Source organism: Alosa sapidissima, chromosome 17 (assembly GCF_018492685.1).
Source record: "Alosa sapidissima isolate fAloSap1 chromosome 17, fAloSap1.pri, whole genome shotgun sequence".
In the NCBI taxonomy this organism is placed as follows: domain Eukaryota; kingdom Metazoa; phylum Chordata; class Actinopteri; order Clupeiformes; family Clupeidae; genus Alosa; species Alosa sapidissima.
The window spans coordinates 22,175,705-22,198,553 of record NC_055973.1 but is presented as its reverse complement, the minus strand read 5'-3'; the positions used below and the strand labels follow the sequence as shown (position 1 = coordinate 22,198,553).

Here is a 22,849-nt window from a genome sequence, read left to right as displayed (position 1 = left end):
AGACCAAAGATCATAGAGCGTACGACATTGAGTAACAAGAGGGTCTAAGTACTGGTAATGAGTGCTAAGACATCTCTCATTGACATCATCACACTCAGTAGGCTACTTAAAGGCGTTCTAAGCGATTCTGGGTAAAGTCACTTCTGTTCACGTTCAAACAAAACAGAAAGCTAGCTCACTACTTCCTCCCCCTACCTCCCGTGCAATTGAAACTCCTAAACACGCATCTTGTCTGTGATTTGCTGGAAGTTTGTTATGTTTTTATGGGCAAGGTTTGCCCAAGTTGTTTTGAGGTTGTTTTTGGAACCTGAGTTGTCCACAGAGATCACATTTTTTTTACAGTGTATTCAGGACACAGGCAGCTAGCGGATGGTGAGGTGATGTTTGTGCAAAGGATGCCAGCTAGCTTAGGTGTGCATGTGAAACATTAGTAAACCTCACTCCCCGACGCCTCAAGAGTGCTGCGGGCATGCGACCTAGGAGCCTGGGCTTTTAGCTCAACTGTCAGCACGCTCGCCTCCCGATCCAAGGTGCTGTTGTTAGTGGGTTTGAGTCCGGGTGTGTGCAGGGCTGAATCGTGCAGGTTCAACACAACGCAGGTTACATTGGTGCCGTGACGCGGATCGGTAGTGAGGTTAAGGAGGGTGAGTGTAATGGATGCCAGCTAACTTAGCTGTGCTTGTGGAACATTAGTAAACCTCACTCCCCGACGCCTCAAGAGTGCTGCTGGCATGCAAGCTAGGAGCCTGGGCTTTTAGCTCAACTGTCAGCACGCTCGCCCCCCGATCCGAAGTTTGTGGGTTCGAGTCCGGGCGTGTGCAGGGCTGAATCGCGCAGGTTCAACACAAGGCAGGTTACAAGCTGTACAGAATATAAACATGATTACATTTCATGTTAATTCAAATATAGCACTGTGACATTCCTGCAGAGTACCTGTTTGGGATTGAGAAGAGCAGCCTGTGGTCACCTCATCCATTGGTGTTTCTCCAGTACTGAGGGGAGATGTCTGAAGATTAAGTTCAGGTGCTAATGGCTTCAGTTACTTACAGTTTGAAAGTCCCTCAAGGGTCAGTTGTTAACAAGATCCTGAAATCCATTCAAATTGTTTAAATGGTGTTGTATTAAGCAAGGGCATTCTAAGAAGCTGAGGTGTTAATATTCCTCAGCGTGTGAGAACAGCTGAAAAACATTCACAGATAAATGTTTGAATGCAAGTGATAAGTTTAGAAGAGCTTACAGAAGAAAACGTCCACAGACTATTAGACACTAATGGATAAAGCTAGCTATACCTTTCAATAATAAAAACAAAAACAATGCTTGGACGTTCTATTTGGTTCCCAATCTACTTCCTCTGCATTAAGATAACATTATGGAATGTTAAAACGGAAGCCTTGTGGGGCCAACTATGATGCTGATAATGGAACTCTCTTGAAAGGGTCTATTATGTGTCTTTGAAAGAAGAGTCTCTGATGAGTAAACAGGGATGCTCTCTAGATGACATGCACCATATAAGTAGAACTATAGGTGTTGTGTGTGTGTGTGCATGTTTACGAATATATTTTATTACAATCTCAGTATACTAAAGTATGTTAAAGTATGTTAATATACATTCAACTTGAGCTGTGTATGTATGCATATTGAACCCAATTTAAAACTCAATATATGTCAGAGAAATTTGTCACATCAAGTGCTAATACAGTGCCATGATTTGCATACGGACTTTGTCTATAGCTGTCTATTAGAAGCATATCAAGGAATGGCCAAGGTCAGTCAGCTGCCAGCTGGTAGTCACCCATCACACTGTCCCATTCTGTCAATGCTGTATTGTTACCTTGCCTTCACACTTAATGATAAAGATAGCCTTGTGAAATTCTTCCTGGATGCCTTCCCCAGACTGAGGACAGCTTGTATAGTTCACTGAACTTATCCATCTTTGTAGACTCATCAGCGATTGTTGTAGAGTAGCACAATGGCGGTATTAATATGAATGTGACCAGGCTTAGCTTAGACCAAAGCAACCTGATTCAAATTACTAAATGATTTTAGCCATTAGTAATTATGCAGATCATACAATTTATGAATTCCAAAATATGACATATTGAAACATATGACAAGCCATCATTTTCATTTTCATCATTTTGTGTGGTCAAGCAGAGTTTAGGATCGCCACTGATGTGAATGATCACACAATATTCAATATTACTGATGGTCTCAAGGGAGTGGGGGCCTCCCAAATCAAATCAATACTGCCATTCCCGGTCCATGCTCTGACAGCTCAGACACGGAATGTATATGGAGAGCGATAATAAGGTGACCTGGAAATTGTGGCGATAAAGCTAACAAAAGGTCCACCTAAATAAAAAAGTTACTGGTAGGTGCACCAGTGCAACCAATGCAAAAAGTTAGTCTGGAGCCCTGAGTAGGCTACCAACAAAAATGCATGTAGAATGCCTTATGCTTAAAATTAAATTGCTGGATATTTCCACAACAAACACTGTAACATCTGATTTGTGTCATAGACCTTTTGAGGTATTTAATTCAATTCAATTCTGTAAATCATGGTCACTTAATGTATTTGAACAAGTTTGAAAAATGACGAATAATTTCAAATCAGGATTATATTGGCCTATAATGTTTTTTTTTTTTGCTGTTGCCAGAGTGGTGTTTGTGGTGTATGATTCTAATTCTGAAAATTAATTTGGAGACCTAAATATAATTATATTCGTTTGCTATTTTAGTAGAAATAATTTTCTTGTCATATACAGTAACTTAAGCCGAGGTACATGAGGCAACGTTATCACAATTAATGAAGAATCAGCAGATAAGCTGAGCCAATTTGTCCTGCCCCTTTGTCAGAGGGTATGGTTGAAGGTTGGGTACATCTCAGGTTGCTTGTATGAAGGCATCTGACTTTTAGCTTGGTATTGTTTGGTCTGCATTGTTTCCTTGCCATTGTCCTTGAGGACCAAGATAACCTGTGAAATTCCTGCTGAGTGCCTCTATCTGATTGAGGAGCACAGCTTGAGAGGAGTTCTGATGTGTAACTGATGATGTGTATGTAAAAGTAAACTCATCTCGCCAATCAAAACTCCGCCTGCAGTACCGTTGCAGTTTTAGCCTCCTCCTTTACATTGGAAAATGTGTTATGCAGTACCAACTGTTTTGTAAATGTCTTACTGGTATATTTTATGTATAAGTTATATTTTGATTATTATATTGTCTTAAATTTTGTAGTTGTAGAAGTTGTGTTCTTGTTGGTCATTTTTGTGTTTAATTTTTTTTGTTGTCTTTCATTGTTTTGTGTTGGATCCCTTTTCAGAGAGGCAAGACACCTTGGACTTTCCAGCCAGCATAATTTGAAGAATTTTTAAAGTGGTAAGTGTTTATGGAGCTACGAGCTTCTTTGAAATACTAGACCATGTCTTTTATGACAATACCACAGAAAATGCATCCTGAAATGTTCCATTGCAAAAAACATGTAATTAGGGGTGTTGTACTTTGGTTGATGAAAGAAGGATGTTGCAGACACTGCTAAATATAAAATACAACACTTCACATCCTCTACACAATCTACTGGTCAAACTGCAGAGTGTTTCCAGTTTGAGGCTCCCTCAACTCCACAGTAAAAAGGATCACTATAGGAAGTCATTCCTACCCACTACAGCAACAAATTGTTGACTCCCCTCTTGGCTGGGAGATTAGACTTATTTTCTGAGACGCAATGCATGATGCACAATTTACTTTTATTTTTTATCTGTACATCTGAAATTTAATGAAAACAGTTAAAAGTATACAGTACCAGTCAAAAATTTAGACACATCTACTTCTATTTATGGGTCTTCCTTTTTCAAACTCCTTTTGCATTGTAGAACAAAGCTGAAAACTCAAAACACTCAGTTATAGTATCCAAACAATTTAAACAAAGCTAAATGTTTTATATTTTATGGTCTTCAAAGCAGGCAATATTTGCTGTTTGGCATTCTAGTTAGACACTGGGAATGGTGTCCCAACAGTTCTGAAGGAGTTTCTAGTCATGTTGAGCATTTGGCTACTTTTCGTTCACCCATTTCCTGATTCATGAGACACACTTTGTTTTCTATTGTTAAAAAAAGCTAAAAACGTTCCATGTATTTGAAGAGCCTAAAATACTAAACATTTTGTTTACTTTGTTTACTTATTTACTACATAACCCTGTGTTATGTTGTAGTTTTGAGTTTTGATCTACAATGTAAAATATCCAGAAAAAGAAGCTTTGTCTTAAATTTGAATTTGTCCTTTCTATATTAGTTGTTAAAATGTTACCATACCACATTGATGTTATTCTGTCACTTCAGCCGCCCTAAGTTGCTAAATAGAATAGTTCACTGCAACATTGAAAATAGAATAGTTTTTTGTGTGTGTGTGGCTGTGGACCTTTAAGGGCTGCCTGGCTCCTCCTACCTCAGCCCTGTGTGTCAGCTGCTCACTCTAAACTCCTCCTGTAATTGAACAGTGGCCAGTCCTTCCCATCACTTTAACAGAAGACAGCGATGTTACATAGCTTTACAGCTTTACATCTAAATCTTTTATATTTTAGATAGCATCATTTATGGATGATATGGATCATTTTTGCAGCGGCCATTGAATCAAGAGAATTTTGGACATGAAAGAAGGTACGCAACCCGTGTCAGTTGAATTTCAACTAGTCAACTATCGCAATTTATTATGTATGCTTTTATTATGTATGCTTTTATTATTATTATTTAAAATGTATACAGTTCATACCTCTTTTTGATAACAAACTAAATAATTGTGCCACTGTTTAGATGATGGTCAGTACAAGTGTGAACAGTAAATTGGGAGTGAGTGTGCATATTGTTATGTGTGTATTTGTATATAATTCATAATAATATCACAAGGATTATGTGATGTCAGACCATTATTTTATTTTTGGACATATATTCTATATGTCTATATATATTTTGGACATATTTCATGATTATGCACATTAGAGTGTGTAGTCTCACTCATGTTAGACTTCTTTAATGTACATTTTAATATTGTGTCATTTGATTGTGTATGGAGGACAAGTTGGGTTCATTCTTTGTTCAGTATAGTGGAGCACTTTTCCCATGAAACATTACTGTGGACTCAAAACACTTGAACTTTAGAATGTATGTTGTTTTCCTTTTAAAATTTCCCAGAAAAATGAACATTTGAAGTTGCATTGCTGTACTGCTTTGCAACAAATTCTTTCAGAAATCAGACTGCAGTCAAATGCAAGAAGATCATGCATCATCTTCAGAGTGTAAATAAGGACAGACATGAGATTCCAATTGTAATGTATTTTTATTCTACTGCACTAAAATGATGGGAGCCAGAGGCAAGCTCCAGAGTACTGAATGGAAAGATGTCAGAAAAGGCCCAGGACAGAGCTTCACTCTTCGTCATGCCCCTTCTGTGAGAAAAATGAAGGCAGAAAAAGGAAAATGATTAGGAGTGATATTTGAATGTGTTCTATGGATTAGATTAATAATTTAACATGACCTCAACCTCTGCAGTTAAATCAACATGTAATGAAGACTTAGCAGTAAATTGTAGTCTGCTTTGGTGATGTGTAATCTCACAATTACATTTACAATATTTACAATGTTTCCTGAACTGCAGACCCTTAGCAAACCATAGGTTTTAAATGGGCAGGACTAATGCAATAGAACAAGGTTGATAATCTTTCAACAATACTTTTTATGCTTTTCTAATTTGTTCTCTTAATGTAAAATAAAGGAGATTTTTCAGCACCCCACCCTGGGCCTTACCCCCAACCCAATACTTTTTAGATTCCTTACAGTTAGACAGCAGTGCAGACATCAGCACCTGAGCCATAGTGCTCAGCTAAGAAACAGATCTATGTAGCATTCATTTGGAACCTTTTTGACATTTTTAGTGAGTTGCCCCTTTCTCTGTTGAGGGATGCTTTACATATCCTGTCAGCTGCAGTAAGTCATTTCTGCTTATTTTTGCTTTTAAGGTAAATTTGAACACTTCTGTGCTTATAGGAAAAAGTTTACTCACCTTGCCACTTGTATCACGACTCTTGGCTCTCATCTTGTTGACCTGAGACTCAGCTATATCAGCTCTCTCCTCAGCCTCATCCAGCTCATGCTGAATCTTGCGGAACTTGCCCATATTGCTATTGGCCTGCTCCTCCTGAAAAATATAATTAGTCACAAAATCAGGTTTTAGACTACTTTATGAAGTGTGAAGTATTATGAAGTTAGTGGTGAATTATATGAGAACTTACAGCCTCCTCTGCTGCTCTCTTGTAGGACTTGACCTTCAGCTGCAGTTTGTCTACCAAATCCTGAAGACGATGCAGATTCTTCTTATCTTCCTCGGTCTAAGGGTAAAGAATTAGGTAAGCCAGCATGTTGAATTAGATGGAGAACATATAAGAGGGTGAAAGTTGTATTTTTATTCTGGATTCTGAATATTTTAGTACCTGGTAAGTGAGTTCCTTGATGCGGCGTTCATATTTACGGATTCCTTTGACAGAATCATTGGCCTTGCGTTGCTCCAGTTCCACCTCAGATTCCAGCTCTCTCACCTGTGTGTACAAGCACATGTAATAGAAAAATCACAATCCAACATGATTTAAAACCAAAGGTAACACTTTCTATGAAGGCCATGGCTATAATGATTACTGCATACTTTCATGACATGATCTAAAGCAATTATGAGTAGTAATAATTGTTATATTTATATACAAACATGCATGGGACTCATAATGCTTTATGACCTGTTGCTTTAATGTATTATAATACATTGTTAAGCCAAGATTACATCATTATGGGCCAAGGATCTCTGGTCATTCTGCATAATGCATTATAACAACTTGTCAACTCATAACTACACCCCCTGGTCCATGTCCTAATGCATTTTAACAACTTATATTTAGTGATTTCACAAGATGGAATAACCCTACCTGATAATCATAACCTCCACCAGGAGGTAATATTTTTGTTGTGCTTTGTCTGTCCATCCATCCGTCTGTTTCTCTGTCTGTGTGCAGGATTGTGCAAAAACTGCAGGCCCGATTTCCATTAAACTTGGTGGAATGGTCCAAGGACAAACCCATAACATTTTGGAGCAGATCTGACTCCTGTACTGATCTAGTTTTGCTTTTGGTACTGTTGCGCCATATGGCATTCAGGTGACATGGCATTAATGAATTAATAATAGTGTAGTATTGTCGTATCAAACTGTTTGCCTAAAGTGGATGCACATCTTATGAATAGTATTTATGTCAATATATAAAAGCCAACTACACACTGATATCTCGAGTTTGACTTTATAGATCAGAGCTAACCTGGCCTTGTCGGAAACTGATGAGTTAGCAGAAGCTTTAGTTACTTTCAATACTTCAGTCACAGATAAAAGAGCAGTTTTTTTTTAAACAACCGCTCTTGAAACCAGACTGTTTAAGGACTGGTAGGAAATTTGAAACTTGGTTGAACACCACTTTCTCATGAACCTTTGACAAGATTGGAAGAAGGGAGACAGGTCTATAGTTATTCACATCAGCTGGATTGATTGTACTTTTCTTCAGCAAAGGTGTAACCAGGTGTAATCATTTTTGTTTGTAAATGAGTATAACAGTTGTTATAACTACTTATTATATATAATTACACATTGTATGGTGATACGAATTTATGCATCATAGGATGACCTTCATAGAAAGTGCCAAAATACAGTTTGAGAAACGGGAAAAAACATAGTACTTGCCCTAGACTCCAGTTTCTGAATCTGTTTCTTGCCACCCTTCATGGCGATTTGCTCAGCTTCATCCAGACGGTGCTGCAGGTCCTTGATGGTCTGCTCCATGTTCTTCTTCATGCGCTCCAGGTGAGCACTGGTGTCCTGCTCCTTCTTCAGCTCCTCTGCCATCATGGCAGCATCAGTGATGGCCTTCTTGGCCTTTTCCTCAGCATTCCTACACTCCTGCACAGCCTCCTCTACTTCATTCTGCAACTGGGATGTATCACCCTCCAGTTTCTTCTTCTGGTTCAGCAGGCTTGTGTTCTATGTGGCAAGACAGAAATGTTAACAATGGTCTAAGTCATATTATGAATAAATCTGAAAAACACTATATTTCATATTTTACCTGAGAGTGCAGCAGCTGCACCCTCTCACTGACGTCCAGCAGCTCCTGTTCAGCCAGTTTCCGGCCTCTCTCAGTCTGCTCCACCAGGGACCTGAGCTCATCCAATTCAGCCTGCATCAGATTGCTGCGTCTCTCCACAATGGCAGTGTTCTCTTTGAGATCATCATTAGCACGGAGAGATTCATCAAGCTGCAGTTGGGCATCCTGACATGGACAGAGATATTTGAATTAATTTTGAATTAACTTTGAGTTAAAACACAGCAAACAACTGTAATCATATTACAGTGTAGTTAAATTTTGTTATTTAACCTTCAGATGTCCATGCAGACCCTTGAGCTGCTTCTGGGCCTCAGATGCCTGCCTGTTGGCCTGGCTGAGCTGGATCTCCATCTCATTGAGGTCTCCCTCCATCTTCTTCTTCAGCCTGAGAGCCTCATTCCTGCTGCGAGTCTCAGACTCCAGGGAGGTCTGCAGGGTATCCACCACTCTCTGCTGGTTCCTCTTGGCCTGCTCCATCTCCTCATCCTTCTCAGTAAGTTTACGCTCAATGTCAGCTTTGACCTGATTAAACTCCAGCTGAGCTCTCAGAATCTTACCCTCTTCATGCTCTAAAGTAGCCTGTGGAAATATTTGCATATAGTATACTGTCATACAAAGGAATATGAATAAATGTCCCCACTGGACCTTAAGGAATATATCTTTTGATATACCTCAGCTTCCTCAAGAGCAGTCTGGATCTCTGCCTTCTCTTGCTCAAGTGTCTTCCTGACCTTCTCAAGTTCATGAATACTCTTGCCAGTCTCACCAAGTTGTTCAGTTAGATCAGAAATTTCCTCTATAAGGATAGAGAAGAATAGGTTAATGTATTTGATTGTCAGAAATGTCAAAGTAAGACGATCATCATTATCATCATTAAGTTATTTTTGGTTTGCTAAGTAAGGAATGTGTATACAGTAACTAAGTAATGTGAGCAGAATAGGTGTCTTGAACACATCAAAAAGTTGGATTATTTCATTGGTTATGAATTTCCACAATTTTTCTTCACAAAATGAAAGTGTAGACATTATACTGTGAAATTATGTCAAAATGTCAGAACTTCTGAGACTTCTGAATGGTTTTGCCATGAAGGGTAACATGCCATTATTTATATAGATAACTTTAATATAATTTATGTTCAGATAGATGCAGACATACCTTGGAGGTTTTTGTTCTCCCTTTTCATGGTCTCAAGGTGATCCAGAGATTCCTCATAAGAGTTCTTGAGTTTGAAGAGCTCAGTGCCAAGAGATCTGGCTTCTTTCTGGGAGCTCTCCAGCTCAGTCTGGCACTCCTCAAACTTCTGCTTCCACTCTGCCAGGACCTGAGAATATTGGAATAGGTACCATCATTATTATTTACTTACTTTTCCTGGGACTAGAAAACATATTGGGTGTTAAATACCTAGTACGAATATGTTTTACTACCTTATCAAAATTTCTTTGCCTTTTGTCCAGGGCAGCAGCAGCCGCGTTGGATCTCTCCACATCTACCATAAGATCTTCAATCTCATTCTGCAGTCTGTGCTTAGTTTTCTCTAGGGAGGAGCATTTGGCATTAACAGCTTCCACAGCTTCCTCTGCATCTTGCAGACGTTGAGCCAGCTTTTTTCTGTGGAGCAATAAATGGAAGGGTTGCATTATGATCCTGCTTGGCATGTTTATTCTTTGATTTTAAACATGTCATGGAGAGTCAAGTCAGAGTGCATTACTTGGCATCTTCTAGCTCCTCAGTCCTCTGGATGGCATCAGTCTCGTACTTGGTTCTCCACTGAGCCACCTCAGAATTGGCCTTGGAGAGACTGCGCTGCAGCTCAGCCTTGGCCTCCTGCTCCTCCTCATACTGCTCCCTCAGGAGGTCAGAGTCGTGGCGAGCAGACTGCACTGCATGGGCTAGTGCATTCTTAGCCTGGGAAACAATGAGCACATCTCAGAGGGACGTTTTTGTTCCTCTTTAATTCTACTGTAGTACTTTTGGCCGTGGGTTCGGATCATTTGTATGTGTCAAGGTGCAGTAATCTCACTTCAATCTATACCAAAATAATTGGCTTGAGCCAATTTGACCTTGAAGAGAGGTCTCAAATCACCTTATCTTGCATCTTTCCTCATCAGTTTGGTCTTACTGCTGAGAAACACAAACCAAAACTAATGAAATGGAATAGAATCAGAATCATGATTCTGAATAATTGTGGACAGGCATGGACACAAAGAGGTTCTTCACAGAGGTTTGGTTGGATGGCAACTTTTTCACAGTTTTTGCCAACTCTACCTCAATCTTATAAATGCAAAGCTGTTCATAACACCTTCCATGATTAGAACAGTATCCATATTTCTATTCACATGACACGGCAGATGAAATATGCGCGTGTCTCGCGTCTTTTGGTAATAATTATGACCACCGCTAGCGAAGCTAGTGAAGCGGTCATATAGGGATTGTCAAAGTTTTTTTTTTCTTTTTTTTTTCTTTTTCCCGTCATCTACTTCCTGAATTTTTGGTCAACGATACCCGGGACACCGAACCACCGGGGCACATGAAATTTGGTGGGTATGTAGCCCCACTAGACTTTTACGGAAAAATTTAGTTTCGTCCCCGGGGGCCACTCTCCCCCCCCCCCCCGTGCTTAGTTTTTCCTAAATAACTACCTGAACCGTGGCACTGAGGATGAAGAATCTTTTATGGTATGTTGGTCTCAAGGGCCCACATCAACCTGGCCCATAATCACTCATTTGTGATTTGCACCCCCCCCCGGTAAAAAATGAAAATGCAATATTATTCTGCTTTAATCGCCCCTATCTTCAGTTAAGATGTTCAGAACTGCACCAAATGTTATGTGTATGATTGACCTGGCATTCTCTGGGGGTATGCCAAGTTTCGTAGAATTTCATCCATGGGGGGGTCTAAAAAAAATTAGGTTATGTGTACATTTAGTGACTGTACACTCATTGGCCTGTAGATGGCGGTGCACACATATACACATGCACACACACACAGGCACCCACATACTATCGGTATTAGAACGGCCGATACATAATTACAAATTCAGTAGGATTAAAAGAAAGCCAAAATAAATATTCATCATCATCATCATGGCTGCATTTCCAGTATTGGCGATAAGTAGTCGTTTGTCCACTAGATGGCGCATCATTGCAGTGAGACGTAATTTTGTTGGAAGTTAAAAGTGGGTTGGAAAAACAATGGACGCTTCCTACAAGGACTGTAGTTTACCGGATGATGGTCAAATGAAATGTAATTCCCATTTCTTCTTGAAGCCGAAATAAATCTGAGGATGTTTATCGGACATGCTTGGTTTTTACTGCAGGTACGTTAATCTTATAATATCAATAAGGACCTAGGTAATTACCGTTAGCGTTGGTTGAGTGATGGAGGCCAATTTGATTGCATTTGTAGAAAACTATAAATGCGGTTATACCAAGCAAATTGATAGCAGCACTGTAATTGTATCTTTCGACTGTCATTTGTGCTACACGTGCTACAAAAATCATTCTGTGCAATGGAAGATTTACCAACGTTACACCGGTCTGATACAGTTTTGCCTACATGCGTGAGACTGAGACGCCTGTTTATTTTGTTTTAAGTGCGTGCAGGGTGTGAGAGGGGAATCGATGTGCTTTGATTCCAGCTTGGTAGTTGTAGTCTGTGAAATTAAAAAGCACGTGTGTGAAGTATCCAAACAATGACACCTTCATTTCATTATGGCTGCTTTAGCAACACACCTTAAGCTACTGTGTAGTGGGTCCCATTTAGAAGTGGCTACTTCATTCGCGCTTTCCTTGACTCATGGAGCTGCGTGAATTTTATTACAACTTTTCGCCACGATATGGCAGTTTAAGTCCGCTTGATACTGTAAGGCGTAAGCCATTGGTTTCCAAAGGAGATTTTATTTGTGTCGCCAGCATAGCCTATTGACAATTTATGTTGTAAATAGGCCTACCTTATAAGCCTACCTGTAGCTTAGGGAAGCTAACAGCTTTTTATTAGGATCTAGTTTGTTAGTTACAGTTTTGTCCCTGATGCATTTTTGCATTTAGAATAGCCAGAGCGTGGATATCTCAATCGGAAAATTAAACAATATCGGGTGCCTATGGACTAGGCTGGGTGAACCCAGCCTGATCTGCCCACTATTTATTTTTTGATTTCTTAAAAGATTGAGCTTGGTCTGGTGAAAGCCAGACTAGCCATGGACCTCAGTTACACAATGCAAGGGAACATGAATCAGCCTATATTTGCACGAACAATAACGGACAACAGCTCTTCAACTTTGGCCCGTTAAAATGTGTATGAACAGTCTAGCGAAGCATTTCATCATGTCAGTTAGTTGCACCACTGGTTAGATGTAAAACAGCATTTCGTTTCAGACTACTGTTACTTAATTTGTGCATTGACAATAAAGTATTACATGAACTAAAGATGACTAAAATCTTATGTAGAAGAAGAAACATTCACAAAAAATCCATCCATCCAAAAATTACCTTTGTTTTTGATAGCTGTTGAAAACGGCATGGAACTGACAGAGATGTTTTTGTTTATAAATAAATAAATAAATAAATAAATAAATAACATTATGCTGATACCTTTTGCTTTTCCCAAATATAATGTAGCCTACAGGTGTAAGTGACCTTTCATCAATCCAGTTGCAATGGATGAACTGTGATGAACTGCCCTACTTGTGATTGTTTAGAGATTTTAAAGGTTTTATAACAATGCTACATCTTCTTTGGCTATTCTACAATCTATTCACCTTTTCAGCACCAGTAGGCTACTTTCAAGAGGGATGGAGTAAAATGTGGAGACAAATTGAAGTGTGATTTATTTTCGCGGAACGGATGTACAGGACTGGTCATATTTTGTACCGCTATGCGGTACATCTAGTTTAAATTTTAGTTTGAGTTAAACCAATTATGAGCACATCTGAAGCCTCAGATTTCCAATGTGCCTATTACACTCGCACATGCAAGGAAAAAACACAGTGTGCAAGCACAAAAAAAAAATATTTAGGCTAAATCACAAATGCGAGTGATTTCTAACGACACCATTATTTGCCTAGAAAATACACAATACTTTTGGTGTGAATAAAGCATTTGTTTTGCCAATGCCAATGCAGCATAAAAACTACATTTCCCATATACCACTTAAACACAAGCGGTTCCATATCACCTTACCTCAAGTATCTCGCTCACTTTTCCCATTCAATGTATCTCAGGGGGAAAAAAACACCAAACTAAACCTACAGTATATACTTTTATATGCCAACATGTTTTATAAATACCTTGACTTCCTCCTCCAGTTGTCTTTTAAGGTCTTCTAATTGCTGGCAATAGGATTGCTTGCCTCTAGTAAGCTGAGAGACAAGAGAGTCCTTCTCTTCTAGTTGCCGGGAAAGCTCCCCTGTTTGATTGAAAAGTGGAATATGTAAAATGGAAATGTACATTTACAAATGTACAATTTTTTTGTTATAGCTAAAATCTGTATTTACCATTTTCAGTTTGTAGCTTAGCTCTTTGCATAGTGAAGTCATTTATGCTTCGCTGGCCTTCTTCAAACTTTGTCCTATATTCAGTCATCTGATCCTCCAAGGTCCTGCACATTTTCTCCAAGTTTGCCTGAGAACAGGAAATTAAGTGAAAAAAAGAGTGAAGTGAAGAGATAAAAGGATAATCATAAACAATTCTGCAAACTTGTTAAAAGTTATGTTTATGATAGTTTTCAGTCTTTACCTTGGCTTTGGAAACCTGCTCCATGTTGGAGACAACATCATCCAGCTCCAGTCGGAGTTCGCTCTTCTCTTTCTCAAGCTTTTGTTTCACTCTCTGAAGGTTGTCAATCTGCTCCCCGAGGTCAGCTACACTGTCTGCATGCTTCTTCCTCAGTGTGGAGGCAGTGGCCTCATGTTGCAGAGTGGACTCTTCGAGGTCTCTGCGCAGCTTCTGGAACTCAGCCTCCCTCTTCTTGTTCATTTCAATCTGGGCAGCAGTGGCACCTCCAGCCTCCTCCAGCCTCTCACTGATCTCCTCCAGCTCTCTGGCCAGGTCTGCCCGCTGCTTCTCCACTTTGGCTCGGGCAGCTCTCTCAGCCTCAAGCTCTTCCTCCAGCTCCTCAATGCGGGCCTTTATCAAGAAGAAATGAGCTCAGATGAAACATCCAACAAGACCATGGTACAATTTGAGTTTTTCGAATCATTGTGTACTCTGTACCTGAAGTTCCTTCAGTTTCTTTTGGAGCTGGGCTCCCATTGCTTGCTCATCCTCTATCTTGCTGTTAAGTTGGCTTGTTTCAAAGTCTTTCCTGTCGCAAGAAGCAGGTTTGAATAAATGCATAGGTCGTTTACAGGAATATTCATTGAGGCAATAAAAATGTTTGAAGAATCGTCTTCTCTGACCCAAAGGCTATAAGCTAACATGGTATTTTTTGTCTTACATGCAATCGATGCAACATACTTTTTAATCTTTTCCTCCAACTGCTGTTTATCATTCTCTAGATCCATCACATTTTCTTGGGTCAACTTTAGGTCACCCTCAAGCTTCCTTTTAGCTCTCTCCAGATCCATCCTTAGCTTCTTTTCCTGTTCCAGGGACCCCTCAAGCTAAACACAAAGGATGATGGATGAAGTTAGATTAATATTTCTGACAATTTACTGAATAATCATAAAGTTGATCATCTAGTTGTTCTAACGTACATCATCAACTTGCTGTTCCAGCTTGGTTTTGGCTTTAGTCAGAGTGTTGACTTTGTCCTCCTCACTCTGTAGGTCATCCAGGGTTTGCTGGTGAGCCTCCTGGAGAGCTTTCTTCTCCTTGGTCAGCTTGGCAATGATTTCATCAAGAGCAGCCATCTCCTCAGTTAGGTTTTTAACCTGAGAAGCAAACTCCATAGTTAGAAAGAACACTGTTCAACAGGAAAATACTTATTATGACAGTATCAGGTCCAAATGGACTGACCTTATTCTCAGTGGCATGCTTCTCTTTCTCTACTTTAGCCAGTGTGAGCTCCAGGTCATCAATGTCCTTCTTGAGCTCAGAGCATTCATCCTCCAACTTCCTCTTCTTTGAAGTCAGCTCTGAATTCATCTCCTCTTCATCTTCCAGTCTCTCTGTCAGCTCTTTGGCTTTTGCCTCGAGCTGAATCTTGCTTTTGATTAGACCTTCACATCGCTCCTCAGCATCACAAAGACTATCTTGTTCCTGTGAGCAACAGTTTTTTTGACTATGGACTTTTGCACAATGTTTAACATATGTTGATATGAATTATATACTTCATTTTACACATTAGAAATAGTTAGTTGAAGTCATTTTTTGTTTCTCATGAAAAAAAGGATGACTTATAATCCATCCTTTTGTTTTGTTTAAACAGGAGTTTGTGTGTCATACTTACCGTCTGGACTTGAAGTTGCAGGTCATTCTTCTCTTGGAGAATAGAAACCATTTTCTCTTCCAACTCTTTTCTGCGAGCCTCAGATTTAGCATAGGCCTCCTTCAGCTTCAGGAATTCTTCCTTCATGTTGGCCATCTCTTTCTCAGCCTCAGCAGATCTCAAGAGAGGCTTGATCTTGAAATACATCTTCATCCAGGGCCAATTCTTGACACCCATGAATGCACGGACGTTCCACTGAATGACAAGAAGGGCATCCCTGAAGATTTGAAAGGAAAAAAGATGAGGAACACAGATGATATTATTAATTGTCTTTTGACAGAGCATTTGAAAACTTGTGCTAGGTATTTTTAAGTGGCAACACCTTAATATTTAACATGTTGAATTATTTAAGCAATGTTGTGTTGCTAACAGAACGGAATTACAAAGAATGAAAGGTACATTTAGGTAAACATTACTCAAATTACTTCACCTGCATACCTGATATGAAGAATAGCTTGAGAATTAAATTTTGAATGCAATGTCTTTCAATGTAAAGAAGTAGACTCTGCAGCATTATTTAGAAATCTGAATGATTTAAACCAGTGTTACTTGCTTGCTTTGTGGACATTTTTGTGAAATGACATCCTTCATTCAATGAGTAAACCAATTTACCTGCGTTCAACAATCTTCTGGAATTCAATTCTTGCCAGAAGACCTCTTGCTCTTGATTGGATACCAGTGATGATGAGAGCAAGACGGTCGTCTCTCATCTCCTCTAGGACACCCAGGAGACCAGCTTTGAAGAACACCTTTGAATCAACAGTTTATATGTTTAGAATTAGAATATTATTAGGCTTAACAAAACATGCTACTTTCAAGCAGCATTTTAGAGTTTTAGTATACTGCCTAAAAGAATGCAAAGACCTTGCAAACTCTGCTAGCAATCCAGTTGTTTATGATAAAAAGCTCTTTAACATGTTATTTTTTAGCGATATTGTTTTTTCGTGGGGGTTTCCATCCCGAACTACATTGTGCCTGAATGGTTTATGAAAGTGACAGAAGTGCTAATCTGTCCTGCACTTGTCCATAAACCATCAATATGAAAATTAACGAACATTTTACTATAAAGAACCTTAGTGTGTCCAAATCTGTACTGCTCATGGTCAATATCCAGGGATCCAAGCAGTTTTTCTGCTCCTTTCTTGTTGTCAATGAACTGTCCCTCAGGGATAGCTGCAGGATTCAGGATACGGTATCTGAAGAGGATAAAATAGTCCTATTATAGACATATTCTCTCAATATTGTTGTAAGAAAAGTATAATAATTAGGAAAAGAATAACAGATTTCACCTTTGCTTAAAATCTCCGTACAGGATCCTGTTGGGGAAGCCCTTTCTGCAGATCCTGATGCCTTCCAGCACACCGTTACAGCGCAGCTGGTGCATGACCAGAGGATTCTCCATGGCCCCAGGAGTCTTGGTCTCGTTGGGGATGATGCATCGCACAAAGTGGGGGTGAGTTGACCTCAAGTTGGTCATCAGCTTGTTCAGATTCTCCTGTTGTAAGACATTTTGTATTTGTATTGATTCGTCATTCAAATAGCATTAGTGTCACTTTGACAACTTAAAGAAGATCTAATAAATTAATTTGAATTGAATTAGGAAGTACAGGTAATCACTAACCCTGTGCAGTGCAGACACTGTCTGGAAAGAAGACCCTTTCTTCTTCTTTCCACCACCACCACCACCACCACCACTTTCAGCTGGAAAAAAAGTTTGGAAATTCAAGCTTTTGGTTGTTGTTACTTTTGCCATAACAGCTCAGTAATTAATTTGATACTTTCAGTCCTAATTCTAGAGTCTTGTTACTATGTAATGGATACATTTACCAGATTCAGCCCCAGCATATCCTGCAAAGAGTGCTGCAAGCATTTTCATGGTGGACTTCTGGTATAAACCGACCACGGTTTCATTGAGAGGGTCCTTATTTTTCACTAGCCAGTTGCCAATGTTATAATCAACAGTGCCAGCATAGTGGACCAGGGAGAAATGGGCCTCTGGTTTCCCCTTGACAATCCTGGGCTTCTGGAAGTTGTTGGATTTCCCCAAGTGATTGTCATAGAGCTTGGCTTTAAATGTGGCATCACTGGCCTTGGGAAACATGCACTCCTCTTCAAGGATGGACATGATACCCATGGGCTAGATGAAGAATAACAAAGGCAGGAAACAATAGGTAATCAACAATACACAACAATATTTTAAAAATCTAGTAGATTTAGCCAAACAATAATGTTACCTTTTCAATGAGGTCAATGCAGGCCTGCAAGTCCATGCCGAAATCAATGAACGTCCACTCAATGCCCTCCTTCTTGTACTCCTCTTGCTCCAGCACAAACATGTGGTGGTTGAAGAACTGCTGCAGCTTCTCATTAGTGAAGTTGATGCACAGTTGCTCAAAGGTGTTGAACTGAAAAAAAAAAAAAAAAAATAGACAGGTAACTGAAAGAAAAGATAAAGTGATTTGAAAATGTAACCACCATTAATCTAATTTAAAATAGTTGTTCATTTTTCCTTAGAAACTCACATCAAAAATCTCAAATCCAGCAATGTCAAGCACACCAATGAAGTACTGGCGAGGTTGTTTAGTGTCCAAGGTCAGGTTGATTTTGACAACCATCCAGAGGAACATTTTCTCATAAATTGACTTGGACAGGGCTCCAATAGAGTAGTACACCTTAGAAATATGAAGTTTGTAATGAAATCTCACTCAATGCATTGTAGATTGATAAAGAGTAAAACGGTATGACAAAACATGTATTATATCCACCTGCTGAACATTCTGTCCCTTGGTGACCCACTCGTTTCCTACTTTAACCCTTGGGTGACACAAGGCCTTGATGAGGTCAGCAGAGTTCAGGCCCATCAGATAAGCAGATTTGTCAGCATCTGTTGAAAAAGCACATTGTATATACAGCCATGTTACATTTATAAATACATTTCATTCAATAAATGGTGTGACCAAGTTGTCAGGAGATGGTAGCTTTAAACATTTAATAGTTTTTAATAGTACAAACCCAGTGGTGATTTACATCATAATGAGGCAGTGTTTGGAGTACACACCTTCAGTACCATCAGCCTCTGCCTGCTCCTCTCTCTGCTTCTGCTTGAACTTCATGTTGCCGTAGTGCATGATGGCACCAGTCAGTTTGTAGATGCTGTTCTTCTCCTCTTGATTAAACCCCAGCACATCAAAGGCATCCTATGGAGTAAATAATAGAAAAAGTGGTCAATTTAACACACATTGCAGATGTGCAAATTACCGTTTCTCACACACTGACACTTTACAATAACAGGAAAATGTCATTACTACAGATGAAAGCTTATATGGAAAAATCTCATTTGTTTTCCCCCAGCTGACTTTTAATAGCCTGGTAATCCAAACTGGTCTGGTCACTCACGATTGGGAAACCTTTTCAAGACTCTTTGAACTTTGAAATAACTGGTCCAGCCTTACAAATCAAATTGATCAGGGATTCATAAAGTTCCTACTTTATCTAAACTTTACAAACTGACAATAAACAGTATTGGCAGTCAGGAAACAATGTATGTGGGCCTTCCTTTGCTGTAAATAAATTAACACATTCTTCAGACCACAATTTTTGATGTTTGCAGGCATACTACTACCGTTTACAACAGCTACTTTCGATTTCGAAACTATAGCGTCGTCACCTCTCATCGCAGTTTGGGCAGGCAATCGTCAGTGAAATATGGTGTTCCAGACTAGCATCTCCCTGAAAGGAGATCTAGGTGGACGTGGTCAGGCTACCATGGTAGTGGTAGTTAAACATCTTATTTCACAGCTCTACAAAAATTTACATTTACATATGAGGATAAACATAGATCATAATCATAGATCAACAAAGTCCCAAGTCCCATAATGCATATGTCTTGTCATCCACCCCTGCATGGCTTTAATATGCCTGAATGAAGAGTATGGTCCCTCCCAGTCCCATTAGGGTGAAGTGTAAAGTTCCTATGCATTTAATATGGCTATTGTGTGGCATGGTGGAGCGCTTAACTGACTCATCAAGGTTTGAGATCTAGGTGGACGTGGTCAGGCTAGACTTTTAAGGCCAGCTTTACTCACATCAGTGGCCTGAAGCTCATCACCATCATCAATAGAGGCTACTTGGGTCTCTCCTTGGGAGATGAAAGCGTAGTCATAGGGGTTGGCTGTGATAAGCAGCATCTCTGAAAAAGAAGAATATGATTGTCAGAAGTTTCCTCCTCAATAAGTGACATTCAATGTCTTAATATTTTGTTAGGGAAGTCTAACCCAGTAGTTCTGGTTTTCTCTGAGAGAGGATCTGATAGAAGATGTGATAATCTCTCTCAGCCTTGAGCTGGAAAGTCACCCTAGACTTCTCTAGTAGATCTGTCAAATGATGGCAACAATTTATTTTGTATGCAAACAATATTTCAAGAATAATAGGCTTTTATTGTTTGATATAGTAGATCTGACTCACAGGTCTCAATATCAGCAGAGGCCAGCTTGCCAGTTGCATGAAAGTGGATTCTGATAAATTTGCCCTGATAAAAAAAATAGAATAAAAAATAGATTCTATTTTATAAAATTGTGTATATATATATACATATATATACATATATATACATATATATATATATATGTTATACGTATACTCTATGATGAATTGTTGCATATCATCATATTATCATCATATTTACATTCTTTAAGTGACATTTGTTAATTCAAAATTTTACTTACAAATCTAGAGGAGTTGTCGTTTCTGATGGTCTTCGCATTACCAAAGGCCTCCAGAGCAGGGTTACACTGGATGATTTGATCCTCCAGGGTTCCCTAAAGACAAACACCAGAATGTTTCATGCCCATCATTTGTGGAATGTTTATCACACACAGCATAACAATGTTTCAGTATAACAACCTTTTTGTCATTTGGATCCTTCTTGCCAGTTCCACCAGCAGCAATGCTGGCGAAGTACTGAATAACTCTCTTGGTGTTCACAGTCTTCCCAGCACCAGATTCTCCACTTTGAAATAATGGAAAGGAATTTAGTTTTCATATTGTTATTGTCTATCAACACTTTTCTCAGACATGAAACAAACAACTGGCATCAGTATAGTACACTTACGTGATCAGGAGTGACTGATTCTCCCTGTCTAAAAAGAAAAAAAAAACAACACAAACCATTTTAGTGAATATATTTCTATATGCTATATGTATTGGTTAAACAAAAACTAAATTTAGGTAATATTTAGGTTGATTGATGTTTCTATTAATATCTGATTAAAATGGAGGTCTTACAGGGAAGCTGAAACTGAATCGTTCCGTTTGCGACGCGTAAAAAACATTTTAGAAGACTGGTCTTTTTTTTTAACGCACTCGTCGCTGTCACGTCTGGTGTAACTACTTCCATTGATTTTAGTGGGAGCTAATTGATGCAACGCGAACGGAGCGCTTCAGTTACGCGCCTGGTGTAGCTTCCCTGTTACACAAAGACTTATTTTTTTTACCTGCCAGCATGTACTGGTAAGCATTGTCAGAGATGGAGAAGATGTGGGGAGGAGCTTCACTCCTCTTCTTGCCTCTGTATGCAATGACAACTTCCTGGTTGTACACTGGCAACCACTTGTAGGGATTGACAGTGACACAAAACAACCCAGAGTAGGTCTGTGCAAAGAGTCATGAATTAGATTAGTTTGAATATATCTGACATCCCCTGGGAACCTGGGACACACTGGACACACGTCTCACTGTACTCACGTAGATCATCCAGGCTGCGTAACGCTCTTTGAGGTTAAACAGCACAGCAGGCTCATGCAGGAAGGTGAACATCGCCATGTCCTCAATTTTATCGAACTTTGGCGGGTTCTGGGGGTGGACGTCTGCATCTTTTACAGTGACAGTCTTTGAGAAGGAGAGAACATGGCCTTGTCATTTCATGCTTTGGCTATTGTCTTGCTTTTTGTCACAAGGACATTATTCGGTGGTAGTTAAACATCTTATTTCACAGCTCTACAAAAATTTACATTTACATATGAGGATAAACATAGATCATAATCATAGATCAACAAAGTCCCAAGTCCCATAATGCATATGTCTTGTCATCCACCCCTGCATGGCTTTAATATGCCTGAATGAAGAGTATGGTCCCTCCCAGTCCCATTAGGGTGAAGTGTAAAGTTCCTATGCATTTAATATGGCTATTGTGTGGCATGGTGGAGCGCTTAGCTGACTCATCAAGGTTTGTGACTAAAGTCTTACCCATGGTGTTAAATTAAAAAGACTTTATTCATCATTCAAATTAGGGCCGAGGAGAACCGGGCTATAAAATAGACTCATTAATGAATACAGTAAAACACATTTATTTACCTTCCCAAATTCAGTTTCAACAGTGACTTTGTCACCGTCTCTGCTTTGGATCGTTCCCTTTACAAATTCAACCTCAGGGTCCACCACGAAGCAGGCCCTCTTAATGTCAAAGGGGCGAGTCTGGGCCTCCAGACGCTCCATATCAGACTTCCTCAGAAAAGGAGCCGCCTGCCCAAACTCTGCCATCAGAGCATCTCCCATGGTTTAGCCTTTGAAAAAAAATATTGTTACATATTATCATGTTAGAAGTAAATGGTAGACAGTTACAATATCCATAAATTACTCTTAACATAATGGAAGACAGATGTTAAATTACACATCCGATGCAGATACTGAACTCAGAGTTTCAGTGTTGAGTTGAATATACCGTATCATTTCAGTGACATGTTTAGCCAGACAGTGCAGTGCATCGCTTAATCTCTAATGAAATCTAATGGGAAATAGTGTATTTTAGATAGCGAGATCAAAGTTTAAGTAAGTTAAGTATGCTGTATTTCCTCAATTGTATGCTTAGTCAGCTCTCTGTGCATCTTTCAGCTTCTAATAAAGAGTTTAACCTAAAGTACATGTGTAATCTAGACACAAGTTATAAAACCAACTACAGTACCTTTGATGTTCACCTTCCTTTTGAGTAATTGCTATTTCCCTGAAATTATCAAGAAAATAAACAGTTTACCCTAAAAGCCCTAAAATTCCATTGTTCAATCTAAGCCCTAAAATGATCAAAGAATAACAATGAACTGTTGGATCCTAAAGCTCTTAAAGTTTTAGGACAAATTAGTATTTGATTTCTTTGGTTTCCTTCATTGTCTTACCTGTGTGTGATGGAATTGTGACCTGGACTGTGAGCAGCCACAACTTTCTCTCTTATATACAACAAGCAGCTCTCTTATA

General features: G+C 39.3%; 2 protein-coding genes across 3 annotated transcripts in view; one reads left to right on the top strand and one right to left on the bottom strand.

Annotated features, from left to right (window-relative positions):
* The window catches only part of LOC121688279, a 522,978-nt gene that overhangs the window by 286,089 nt on the left and 214,040 nt on the right, over window positions 1-22,849 (top strand). The gene's annotated exons all lie outside the window — the stretch shown is intronic.
* On the bottom strand, window positions 5,313-22,171 carry LOC121688287 (myosin-7-like). The gene is made up of 37 exons (XM_042067771.1): window positions 21,956-22,171; window positions 21,347-21,490; window positions 21,097-21,253; window positions 20,715-20,742; window positions 20,507-20,612; window positions 20,329-20,421; window positions 20,069-20,132; window positions 19,879-19,977; window positions 19,690-19,793; window positions 18,663-18,801; window positions 18,370-18,488; window positions 18,127-18,276; window positions 17,839-18,009; window positions 17,432-17,741; window positions 17,226-17,305; window positions 16,894-17,099; window positions 16,677-16,800; window positions 16,217-16,353; window positions 15,566-15,821; window positions 15,133-15,375; window positions 14,871-15,047; window positions 14,632-14,777; window positions 14,389-14,479; window positions 13,912-14,301; window positions 13,671-13,797; window positions 13,464-13,582; window positions 9,888-10,084; window positions 9,604-9,787; window positions 9,335-9,500; window positions 8,851-8,975; window positions 8,450-8,758; window positions 8,141-8,344; window positions 7,762-8,058; window positions 6,479-6,583; window positions 6,281-6,376; window positions 6,052-6,186; window positions 5,313-5,437 (listed from the first exon to the last, which is right to left on the bottom strand). Exons 1-37 carry the CDS (start codon window positions 22,154-22,156, stop codon window positions 5,417-5,419), a joined length of 5,820 nt encoding a protein of 1,939 aa, XP_041923705.1. The 5' UTR covers window positions 22,157-22,171; the 3' UTR covers window positions 5,313-5,416.

Coding starts and splice junctions, on each gene's coding strand:
- LOC121688287 (XM_042067771.1), bottom strand. CDS start 22,156: ATGGGAGATGCTCTGATGGCAGAGTTTGGGCAGGCGGCTCCTTTTCTG. Junction 8,345..8,449: donor GTCTGCATGGACATCTGAAG/GTTAAATAACAA, acceptor TGTCCATGTCAG/GATGCCCAACTGCAGCTTGA. Junction 6,187..6,280: donor AGAGAGCAGCAGAGGAGGCT/GTAAGTTCTCAT, acceptor TATATTTTTCAG/GAGGAGCAGGCCAATAGCAA.